General features: G+C 48.9%; 1 protein-coding gene across 1 annotated transcript in view; it reads left to right on the forward strand.

Annotated features, from left to right (window-relative positions):
- Window positions 1–11,651, forward strand: part of Kank4 (KN motif and ankyrin repeat domains 4) — a 29,001-nt gene extending 17,350 nt beyond the window's left edge. Inside the window, 2 exon segments of the mRNA XM_042055305.1 lie at window positions 5,173–5,373; window positions 11,529–11,651. Coding sequence (XP_041911239.1) covers window positions 5,173–5,373; window positions 11,529–11,651 — 324 coding nt within the window.
- The last annotated feature ends 1,286 nt before the right edge of the window (window positions 11,652–12,937 follow it).

Raw genomic sequence — 12,937 nt, forward strand, 5'->3', positions numbered from 1 at the left:
CCCCCCGAAGCTGTTTTAATACAGTCATGAATGTCCATTAAACTGAGGGAGAGAGAGTGTGTGTAGCAGGGCAGGAAGGAGCAGGAGTAAGGCCACCAGTCCCTCACTCCCAGGGGCTATGAGGATCCCTGCCTCCCAGGCCTCGTCTTACCCAGAGGATCAAGGCAGAATTCTGTTGGAATTGAGCAATATGACGGACATGCTTCTTTGGTCCTTAAAGTAACCGGGTCTCAAACATCTCCTGTCTTTCCTTACCTTCCAACCAAGCAGAATAAGCGATACCTGAAATACAGTCACTTATAATAAAAGGGTGTAGCTAGTGGCAGTGGGTGCTTGTTTGAGGGGCTGGGTCTTTCCCAGGGACTTATACAAAGGAAAGGTTTGTCTAGGCTCTTGATTTCTGAGACTCAGTCCCTGGCTGCTCTGTCCCATTGCCTTTTTGCCAGTGGTGAGACAGAATGTCATGGCAGGAACACACAGTAGAGAAATCTACTACCTCTTGCAGAGAGAAAGAAAAGAGGAAGGGAGGAGGGGAAGAGGTTAGGTAACCAGCCTTTTTAACACACGAGGACACTTGTTAGCAAGCTGTAGCACCTGTGTTAGAGGAGAGGACCCTGAGTTTGGAGAACTTGAATCTTTTATAATAGGCAAAAGCAAGCCTGACCTGTCTTAGGAGGCACTGCCTCTTCAAAAGCTATTTGCTGTGTAAACATACTTTAAAAGCTCACCTGGGAACCGGATGTATGGTTCAGGGAGCAGTGGATGCTCTCCCAGAAGACCCAGGTTCAATTCCCAGCCATCTAGAACTCCAATTCCAGGATATCTGATCTCTCTTCTGATCTCCTTGGGCACAGACATGTAATCAAATTTTTCTATCCTGCCAGCCAGCTCCCAAATCACGACACAGAGACTTATTATTAATTATGAAAGCTTGGCCAATAGCCTAGGTTCATCCCACCAGCTCTTAAAACTTAAATTAACCCATTTCTATTAATTTACTTTCTGCCTCATGGTTTTATTACCTTTACTCTGTACTGTTCATCCTGCTTTCCTGCTTCCTCCCTGCCTAGCTGCAGTTCTGTCCTTCTTCTTCCCAGCATCCTCTGTGCCCGGAAATCTGTCTAGCTATTGGTCGTTCAGCTTTTTGTTAAGCCAATCAGAGTGACACCTTTACAATGTACAAAAAGATTGTTCCACAACACAGACATATATGCAGGCAAAACACATATACACAGAAAAAAATAATAATACTAAAAATTTTAAATATTTGTGTTGAGCCCCCTCTTCTACACTCTCCAAAACTGCAGGCAGGAGTCTGGATGGCTCACTTTGCACACCTCATCCAAGAGCTTTCAGGGATCCCGGAGATGGTTCGGTGGTTAGGACACTTGCTGCTCAAGCATTTGGATCTCCATACTCATATTAAAAAAGGTGGGCATGGCTCTACACACACCTGTAACCCCAGGTCTGTGGGGAGCAGAGACAGGAGGATTGCAGAGGCTGCTGGCTGCCAGCAAAGTGTCAGGGGCTAGCCTCGGCAAAACACCCTCTTCCAGAGGGGAGGCATGGGAATTTAGAAATATAGTAAAGAATATGAAGATGCAAGCGAAAATAATAAAACGCAGAGACATGTAGGATAGTATCAGGAGGGAATTTTTTAGTGAGTACTGAAAATGCACCCATCTTTAATTTCCAACTGGTTAATATACCCCTGACCCTAAAAACATAGGAGTAAAACAAAAGACTATGTTAACATACAAATGAAAGTCACAGGCTACATTCATAGCTCACGCCCTAGACTCATGCCCTATACCAAACACTCTGTAGGCAAACCACTCCCTAGGTGAAATCCCAAGTTATTTCCATAAAGGGAGCTGGAGCTTAGTTGGATTTTTTTTTTTTTTTTTTTGTTTGTTTTTCGAGACAAGAGTTTCTCTGTGGCTTTGGAGCCTGTCCTGGAACTAGCTCTTGTAGACCAGGCTGGCCTTGAACTCACAGAGATCCGTCTGCCTCTGCCTCCCGAGTGCTGGGATTAAAGGCGTGCGCCACCACCGCCCGGCTTTAGTTGGATTCTTAGACTGTTGTTTTAGTTAGGAACCAACTACTTCCCTATTTCAGGAGCAGGAGAGCTGACAACTAGCCACACCTGTAGATAATAGCCTTGAGAGAGCAGAACTCTGCTTCACAACTAGGTGAGATCTTTGTTTGAGTTGGAAGCACAATAACCTTGAATGAACTAAAAACCAGTCCCAAACTCTCTGACCTTTGGCCTCCATAGCAAAGGAATAAGATGGAGAGTTGTAGAGCATGATTTTCATACACCTGCACACACTGCTTTGCACGTACGTACTGCACACACACACACACACACACACACACACTCAGAGGAAACATCATTTGGGGAATGTTGCTGCTGTCTAACAAACAGCTCCCTACTGACGGCAGGACACAGGTATTTGTAACTCGCTTTCTGGCTTTCCGAGTCTCCTCAGTCACACACAACTCCCATTCCAGAAGACAATTCACAGTGTTTTTATTTTCATTAGTATTATCCTAACAAGCATGCTGATTTTTTTTTTAACTGGAAGAGGGGATGCTCACCATGACCAAAGTCAATCCCTCCTCTTTCCTGAGGTACAATGGGTTCTAGGAGGGTCACCAAGGAAAAGCTGGGGATCCACAGCTGCAGCTGTTCTCCTTGGCTCCCCCGGGACTCTGAGGGGAGGTGGCCATGGCCAGCAGGATGGGAGTGAGCTGGGAGTCTCTGAGGGACACCTCTTCCTGTCTTCGTATCTCCAAGGTCGCTGCAGGGCCTGGTGTATAGTGCCACTCTGAAATGACCAACTACTGAACTAAGTTGTATTCATCTAGACCAGAAGGAAGGTGAGGAGGAGCCCCCACCCCGAGACTCAAGAGGGCTGCCTGCCGTCTCACCTGGCTTTCATGGGGGCTGGGGAGAGGAAACCTCAGGCCTTATTAATCTAGTGAGCAACCATTACCTTCAGGCTGAGCAATCACCCTCTCAAAGGCAAACTGGCAAGCCCTGGAAAGATCTGTCAGGGTTCCAGAGAAATGGGGATTCAAAATAGTTATTGATACCCACCTACTGAGCGGCGCTGCGCAGTCTCTACCTCTTAGAGATGACAGTGGACGCTTCCTAACTTGCTAGGCTTCACCCCCGTCCTCCCTTATCAGTAGAGAGTGCAGAGATGATCTTTTTTTTTTGTTTTGTTTTTTTTTTGTTTTTTTTGTTTTTTCGAGACAGGGTTTCCCTGTAGTTTCTAGAGCCTGTCCTGGAACTAGCTCTTGTAGACCAGGCTGGCCTCGAACTCAGAGATCCGCCTGCCTCTGCCTCCTGAGTGCTGGGATTAAAGGCGTGCGCCACCACCGCCCGGCCTGCAGAGATGATCTTACATGTGTCTAGTCCACACAAGTGCTGAGTAGCAGAGCCAGGACATGTCTGACTGCAAACCCCCTCCCTTATGTAGTGAGCACTATGTCCTCAGTGCTTTGGACGTCATTTGGAGCAGCAGTACTCAACCTCTGGGTCATGACCTCTTTAAGTCGAGTGACCCTTACACAGGGGTCACTTAAGACCATCAGGAAACACAGATATTCACATTATGATTTATAATGGTAACAAAGTTACCGTTATGAAGTAGCAATGAAAATGATTTTATGGTTGGGGGTCACCATAACATAAGGAACTGTATTAAAGCGTTCCTTATTAAGCAGCATCGGGAAGGTTGAGAACCACTGCCATAGAGGGAGAGCAGGCATAGACCTTGCCTTATTCTTGGCAACCTGATATCCCATTGGAGAGACAAGCTTGACCTTCAAATCCAAAAAGGGTTGGCAAAATACAGTAAGTCGTAGGGAAAGGCTATAAGAAAATATAGGAGGGGCTGGAGAGATGGCTCAGAGGTTAAGAGCAATGGCTGCTCTTCTGGAGGTCCTGAGTTCAATTCCCAGCAACCACATGGTGGCTCACAACCATCTGTACTGAGATCTGGTGCCCTCTTCTGGCCTGCAGGCATACATGGAGGCTGAACACTGTGTACATAATAAATAAATATTTTTTTTAAAAAAAGAAAATATAGGAACATGTAGCAGACCTGTGTAAATAAAAATAATTGTCACCTTATAATCAGAAAAATGACCACCTCATGTTTCTGGATGTATACTTTTTATCCTACTTGATTGCCGCAAGAACCACATAAAGCACACAAGGAAAAAGTTGTGGGTTTTTTGTTTGTTTGTTTGTTTTGTTTTGTTTTGAGATGGGTTTTTCTGTGTAGCCCTACCTGTCCTAGAACTCGCTCTATAAACCAGGCTGGCCTCAAACTCCCAGAGATCCAACTGCCTCTCCCTCAGAGTTCTGGGATTAAAGGCACGTGCCACCACTGCCCAGCAGGAAAAATAATTGTATAATTAATGTTCAAGCAAAGGAAAACCAAGCTTCAGCTACAGAGACACAACTTGGGTTGGTTCTCTGAGTCTAACCCATTGCTACATCCACTGGTGACCGTGGGGATCTAAAAGATAACCATACTGTCACCGGTCAGGGGTTAGGAACAATGCAGGGCCTGCAAACAGAGGTCTTGTTGAGACAAGAGGGTTCCAGGTAATCATTAAACAAAACCCAAGAGGCCCTGAGCAGACTGCGGCTTCCCAGGGAAAGGAGGAATGGGCTGAAGCCACAGCCTTCACGCCCTCCGCCCTCCGTCAGTCAGGACATCACTCACAGGCTCCGTGCTAGACCGTGGGAAGACTGGCACAAAAACAACTGTCCCTGGGGGGAGGGGGGACCCAGTAGCAGAGCACCTCTCTAGCATGTGTGGGGCCCTGAAGTTACTCCTCTATACTACAAGAAGAAAACTCAAATAAGTAAATAAGAACAGTCCCTGCTGTCAACTTCTTAGCCCCTAAGCGTAAAGAGAAATTAGAAAGCAGTCAGTACGTGCCTCATGATGCTGCCCAGGCTGGGAAGCCAGGCGCGGCTTTGGAAAGGGTATAGGGTTTGACTAGAGTCATGGGAAAGCAGAAGTTAGCCAGAAAGGAAGGATGTGTCCCACGACACAAGCAGAGGGACGATCTGGTCGGTGGCCGTTTCCTTGAGAAGTTTTGCTGGACGCACCCAGCTTCAGCCTTTGCCTGTCGCTCTTTGTGCAGGGGGGGCAGACTGCGCTGATGCTGGGGGTTAGCCACGATCGGGAGGACATGGTCCAAGCGCTACTGAGCTGCCAGGCAGATGTCAACCTGCAGGACCATGACGGATCGTCTGCCCTCATGCTGGCCTGTCACCAAGGCAACGCCGACTTGGTGCGACTGCTCCTGGCACATCCAGCCTGCAACAGCAGCCTGACTGACAAGGTAAGATTTACAGGCAGTTATCCAGTGGGTATTTAACACCTGTCCTGAAAAGTGTCTCGCCAGCCATCAGAATTTAAGAAACCATATGGCTGTAGTAATAAAGTTAACCTCATAAGGCTGGTGTAGGGTTTAAACGAGATAATGGATGGTAAACGCTCAGAACCTCGGTGCTGGGAAACTCACAAAACTAAAAACACTGTGCTTAGCGGGGCAGTGATGGCGCACACCTTAATCCCAGCACCTGGGAGGCAGAGACAGGTGGATCTCTGTGAGCTCGAGGCCAGCCTGGTCTACAGAAGGAGTTCCAGGACAGGCTCCAAAGTTACAGAGAAACCCTGTCTCAAAACAAAACAAAACAAAAAACCACGATGCTTAGGAAATGTGTCCAGGCCTAGCTTAGCCCTGAGCCGCCTCTGGTGAGACTAGTATGTGACTTTGGGGCAGCGGCTAAGCTCTGTGTCCAGGGCAGACTCTGGGCATCCAGAGGATGGCACCAAGTTTATAGAAACAACTCTGTAGTCATTAAATTCACAATACCTCCATGACACAAATCCCAAGCGAGCCTGCCTGACGTCACACAGTCAGTGCCAGTCCCCTTAAACAAACTACCTCATAAGACGAGGGCTGCTGGGGCAGGGAAGATAACCATCATGTGTAGTGTTAACCGTGGATCCAAGAATGTCGCTCTCATGACAACCCTGTGAGGTCCGTTCCACTGCGGCCGTCATCTGCTGGAGGAAGCAGAATCACCAAATGGTTGGGTCCATGCTCACGTTGCCCAGCTGGTAGGCTGCAACTCCATTAAGCCCTAGACTCACACCCATGATGGACACACCATCTCTCCCATGGAAGGAGACCAGTCTTTCTGTGGAACCCTTCTTATGTTACAGGGCTTGCCACAGCTCAGTGACTTACTAACGACTGAATGAATGACCTAAACTTAGGGATTCAGTCCCAAGAGTGACCTCTCTGCTGATCATGACAGTGTGTTGCATTTCTAGAGCACTTGTGGCAGCTAATCTTCTGCTGCATGTCATCCCTGATCTATTCAAGAATACAACAAGCTGCTCTTCATTTTACAGGGCCAAGGGATGTTACACTCCTGTCCTAAGAATACAGCTAGCAGTTCTCAGAGCAGAGTCAAGCCCGGGCCAGACTCTAGTGTCGTAAATGTTGGCATCATAATTTAATGCTATAAACAGACATCTTTGTGCTTAAAACCCACAGTTCAAAGGGAACAAAAATCTAGAGAGGCAAAGAGAGCCCCTTGCTATGCAGGGATAATACGTCTTCCTGGACCCTGTTGGAGCTACAGAGAGTACACCATCAGCAAGTCAGGCTCAACCCCAACAGTCAGCCCTACTGTACAGCCTGCCTTTCCATGGAGCCATTTCTGAGCACTTCAGAGAGCACCGGACCTCCTGTTTTCCCATAGGATTGGGAGCAGGGAATCTGGGAGTGTAGCTTCCTTTTCCAAACACATAGTGAGACAGAGGATCTATGTTGGAGTGTCCTCTGTGGGCTGCCTTAATCTGGAGTATGCCTGAACAATAGTAGCCCAGGGCCACAAAGAAGTGACCACTGTACTTACCTGAAAGAGGCCTGAGAAGAGAAACCTATGGGACAGGCCAAGCAGGCTTGAGTCTTGGAAGTCCCTAACTGGCCAGAGTAATAAGTCATGAAATGGGATCCCTTCCTGGGCCCCTGTGGTAGCCACAGGTAAGAGAGAACTCCCTGGCTTTCTGGAGGTGGAGGAAAACCGTGGGGGAGCCAGCTCAAGTACGACTGATAGAACTGACTTGAAATCCAGCATTCACGGGTCTGAATCTGAGTTCAGGGACTCTGTGCCTTTCCATAAGTGAACCCTAAGCCTCTGTACATGGCTGTAAAATGAGTCTAGAGATGAGCTAACTAAATGTTCAATGTTTATAAGTCACGCTGGCTGGAACTGTGACACCTAGAGCAAAGTCTCAGTACAACAGGTTGCAGGGGAGGCTTGGCCTTTGCACGTGTCTGCAGGGAGTCAGGAAGATGAAGATCCGAAGTTAGGGGAGCCAGAGGAGGGAGACTGCCCCCAAGGGAGAAGCCAGCTGGCCACCAGTTCTGAGTCAGTCTTGTATTACTCAGGAGGGGGTGATATTCATCCAAAGGAGCTTTGGCAGTGTCTAGAGACACCTTTACTTGTCACAAGTAGAGGAGGGAGTGATCCTGTCATCTAGGGCTAGGGATATTGATAAACACAGGAGCAATAAGGAATTATGAGTAACCTGGCCTGAGCCAGACATGGTGGTGCACGCCTTTAATACCAGCATTTGGGAGGCAGAAGCAGGTGGGTCTCTGAGTTCAAAGATAAATCTGGTCTACAGAGCAGGTTCCAGGACACCCAGGGCTACACAGAGAAACCCTGTCTCAAAAAGCTTGGTCAAGGGTTGATGCAGGGAGAGTCAGGGAACGCTGAGAAGCCGATCACTGCAGGCCTGGGTCTGGATTGGCGGGGCTCAGTACTAGATGTTGAGGTGAGCTGAAGGGAAAAGCCAGTCGACGAGGTCTTGAACGGGGGCTTGTAGGAGTCCCATCCTTCCTTTCCCCCCTCCCAGGGCCCTATCGCATTCCATCTGCCTGAGTCAGGCCTAACTGAGGATTCCCACTGCAGCTTCCTCAGGGCCAGGGGGAGCACAGGGTTTCCAGCAGCAGTGTGAGAAGATAATTGTTGCTGGGGCCATCAAGGATCAAGGTTGGTACCTGGCGCCAGTTCCAACATAACAGCCATATCAGCGGTCAGCTGTCATCTCTCTTTGGGGACGCAGATGTCCACAGCACAGGTCTTCTGGAGACTCATTTGGAGAGAGAATCCTGTTCTGAAATTGCTTCCTCTTATCAACAAAGTGCAATAAAAAGACAGAGCTGCAGGCACTTCCCCTAGGCTTAAGAGGCAAGGGCCGGTGGGGGTGAGGCTGTCACTATACCTTCTCTGGGGACCTTGAGCATGACAAACTCTGATAGTGGGCCTGAGCACCGGTTGCCAGCTTCTCCTTATTTGTAAGGTGTTTCACCACATCCATCAAATGGGAACATTTTTGAGACAGAGATTGTGCCTTGCTCTTCTTTACCTGATATGTAGTGGGTTCATGAGGTTTTGCCATATTGAAAGACACCTCCACTACAGCACACACAGGAAGGCATATGCATGCACGCGCACACACACACCACACATACACACACACACACACACACACACACACACACACACACATGGGCTGTCTGTGCAAACCCTCCCCTCTTCAGCCCAGTCAGTGCATGGCCAGCCTATAGTATTGTTAAGTAGAGATCCATAGACCCAGCTATGATGCATGGGCCCTCATGCATCCTTCCTTCCTCTGCAGGAGGTGTGTACATATAAGGGATGCTCTCTTCCTAGGTGGTCTCTTTTTCTCCACTTCCCGTCCTCTATGTCTTCAGCTGAGAAGCCCACAGATGGAGGCTGGAACCTCCAGATGGAATCTGTCAGAAGATGCAATGCATAGCCTCTGGGACTGGCCCTGTGGCACTTTCCCATGGTAACAGTCCTCTCTCACACACTGTTTACATAAAGCTCTGAATGGCAAAGGCCAGTGTGGAGCAGAGAGGAGGGAGGACAGCCCTGCTCCTCGCCCCTCCCTCCCCCCACGATGCAGGACTCCCTGATGAAAGCTCCCTCCCAGCAACAGTGTAGGGACTCCCTACTTAAAAGCTCTGCCTTGTTCCAGGTTTGCTCAGAGGAAGAAAAGACTCCTTAGGATTTCGTGGTTTCTTTATCAGTTTGAACCAAACACCTCTGCCTGTGCAGCCCGTCTTCCAGCTACGCTTAGGGCTGAGCGAGGCCGGGCAGCCCACCTGTGCCCAGATGTAGCAGGGACCAGGCCAGACTGAGCCCTTGAACTTACAGAGACCAGAACTGATCAAGTGATCTCCCAGATTCCAGCCTAAATAGAAAAGTGCAGGGAGGGTGGCCCAGCAAATAAGACCCTAGCCTGGGGTACACAGTTAGTCACTATTTCAAAAGAAAGCAAGAGATAGATGTCTTTGAGACTAAGAGTGTATCAAGTAGCTCACAATTCCTCTTAAGTCCCAGGGGCTCCCATTCTCTGAGCACCCACACATACATGCACATAACCTCCCTCACACACATGTAACCCACACACACACAATCCCCCCAACAGACACATAACCCCCCCCACACACATAACCCCCCACACACAATCCTGCCACAGTCACATAACCCCCCCACAGAGACACATGAACATACCCTGCACACACACACACACACACACATAACCCACACTCAGACACATAACCCCCTACACACACTCACATGCACATACCCACACACACATAGACACATATCCCCCCACATAACCTACACACACACATAACCCCCCCCACTCACATGCACATACCCCCTACAGACACATAACCCACACACACCACATAACCCCCCCCACATAACCCCCCCATACACACACTTAAGAATAGAAGCAAAAAGGAGGGGGTGGGTGTAGCTCCGTTGATAGGGAACTGACCTCGCATGTCAGAGGCCACTGTGTCTGAACCCCCGCACACACTGAATTGGGTGATGGCATACAGGCCTGTACTCTAAGCACTCGAGAGGTGGAAGCAGAAAGAACAGGAGTCCAGGGCCAGCCTCACTTGGTTCCCGGCCACTGTGGGTTATAGGAGACCCTGCTTCAAAACAATAGTGTATTCCTCCCTTGGAGCACCTCCCACTCTCCCTTCTTCCTCTGCTGCAAATGGTTTTGGTGCCTCAGTGGCAGCTGGGTTCCATCCTGCTGCAAAGGGGGAAGCCCAAAGAGCTCGACATGTTAATATGGGCCACACCTGCTCCTCTGAGAGACTTGTCACATTTCAGGAAGTCGATACAGTTACAGCGAGAGTAAAATGGATAGTAAGTATCAGAGCAGCCTCAGGCTGTCACCTCTCAGTCAGTCACCAAGATAAGTGTGGTTTTCAAAGCCGTTTAGCATTCAGAATTCTGACTGTAGGACTGTGTTCACTCAATAAGAGACCGGCTGGGCTGCTCGGGTGGAGCTCACCCTCCAACACCCGGCATGTGGGCTTTCCCTCTATCTCTGTACAGCCAATAGCAGTCCTGCCTCAGGACAGCGCCACAGGCCCAGCTTCTTTACCTCAAGCTCGGCATAGCGGGCCATGCGGTGGAGAAAGTGCTGCAGGGACTTCATGTCAGGAATGAACACGTACAAGCGTCCTGAGCTCACGGCTGCTCCTAGGGAAACAGTTAACAATGGGAGGGTGCTGGGAGATATAGCTCAGTCCAGAAAGTGCTTGTAATGTGATCGTGAGGACCAGGGTTCAATCCCCAGAACCCACAGCTGTAAAAAACATCTGGGCATGTAGTGCATGCTAGCAATGAGGCTCACTGGCCAGCTAGCCTTTCCTATCTGGCCAGGTCCAGGCCATTGTGAGACTATCTCAAAAGGAGCAAGGTAGATGGCACCTGAGGAACAATGCCCAGTGCTGAGCTGGGGCGTCCACATGCACACACATACATGTGCACGTGCACAGGTGAACATGCTCACACACACACACACACACACACGCGCGCACACGCGTGCATGAGAAAAGGCCTTTTCAGTGAGTGTATGACTTGTGGGCATATAGAAACCAACAAGCTTCCGATAAGTGGGAAATTGCTAGTGTATTATGGGCTGTTAAAACAGAGTGAGACAGATGAGTTATGAAGATTAGCAGTGGGAAGCCATCTAGCACACCATAGTAAGTTACAATAAAAGGCATTCAAGACTGATGCGTGCTTCCCTCTCTCTGCTTTAGCGGTAGCAATCCATTTGCACAGGAGGAAAGAGAAAGGACAAGAAAGAATATTTTCTTTCCTATATTTTCCAGTTTTCTTTAGTGCTGAGGGTCTGGCAACCCCTTTTCTGTTCCCACAGGCTCCCCACGACCAAGGACGGCGTGTGTGGAAGGGTCCTCATGTCTCGTGACCCTATTTCTCACAGTCCGCATGCCATCTGAGTCACGCCCCTCCTGGGTCACCTAATGTTTGTGACATCCCTCTCAACACTTCTCAGTGGGACAAGAGGCAGATGGGATGACATTTTTTTTTTCTTCCTTCCCTACAGGCTGGCCGAACAGCTTTGTCCATCATCCTGAATTCACCTGCCCATGTGGAAATCGCAGAACTTCTGCAGGCCCACTTGGAGCAGGGCACTTCCCTGGGGCTGTAGAAGCTGCAGAAGAGCTAACAGCCAGGAACAAAAGGCTCCTTTTCTGAACTCCTCCCTTGCCCTTAGAGGGGGCCGGGGTCACAGGCAAAAGGCCACCTTTTGAAGGTGAAGAAGCTATGTCAAATATGCACAATACATTCCCATCATAGGAATCTGCTCATTAGGATGCTTAGTAGTTTTTTGACTTAGGCCAAGCCCTCCAAACTACACGGGCTTCAGCGCAGAGTGTGAAGTGCAGAGGAGAGGCTGGGGTGGGATTGTCCAGAAACTCCAAACATCTTCAGCCTTGAATCCCTCGTGACTGTTCGCAGTCCTGTGTAGTAAGCAGGTGGGTAAGGGCACACTTGCACCGTAGACAAGCAATACTTTTTACATACAGTCTAAAAGCGCACTGTCTTTTTTTTTTGCATCAAGCATATATACAAATATATCCCACTGAATATGCATGTCTAGAGAGAATGGGAGAGGACTCTAAACTTAGGCAGGGTAGGATAAAGTCCAGTGATGTCAGCGTCAAGGCAGGACTCTTGAGAGTCCTCCAGCGGCTCCAGTTTTGTCCACGGAAGTAAGCAGAAAATCCAATCCGATGGTTAGCATGTTGGTGGCGTTCAGTTATTTCAGCTGTTCCCAGCCTATGAAAGAAGCAAATGAGTGGACCAGCTTCTTGCTGGGAACGAGTCGCTGTAGAAGCCAGCGTTGTTCACCCATTGCTATGGGCAGGTACTGGCTGAGAATTTCCAGGCTCCTGGCTGCACAGAAGTCCAGCCCAGGCTGTAGCAGTAGCCAGCTGGGGCTGGACAGAACTCTCTCTGGACTGACGTCTCTCCCAGGGACCGTTCTGTCCTGTGCTTCCATATCCTCTGGGGCTGACTCATGAAAAGCGCTGACAGCCTCATGCAAAAGTCATCTTTATGGAAAAGCAAGAGTATCAAAGTTGGGGATCTGAACGCTGAAAACTCAAAAGCAAGACTTCTCCTTTAAGCTGGAATGCCTGTTTGCTTGTGGAAGTTTCAGACTCCAGATGATAACCCAGGAAGACTGGCTTCGGGAACTCTGCAGCAAACTTCTTCCCACAGTGTGATTTGTGAGGCATGCCCAAAGTCCCATGTGTGGATGCTGCTCAGACATGGGAAGATTGGAGCAACAGATGAGCTTTAAAAAAAAAAAAAGCTTTAAGAGGGTTTATTACAATGTCAAAACACAATGAAAAAGCAAATGCATACATTAATAAGTGTTAGCTCCTTGCCTTTGCAAAGGCTAATGTGTATCCAGTCCCCAGGATCTTGTTATGCAATAGGTCTGAA

Source organism: Arvicola amphibius, chromosome 6 (assembly GCF_903992535.2).
Source record: "Arvicola amphibius chromosome 6, mArvAmp1.2, whole genome shotgun sequence".
Lineage (NCBI taxonomy): Eukaryota > Metazoa > Chordata > Mammalia > Rodentia > Cricetidae > Arvicola > Arvicola amphibius.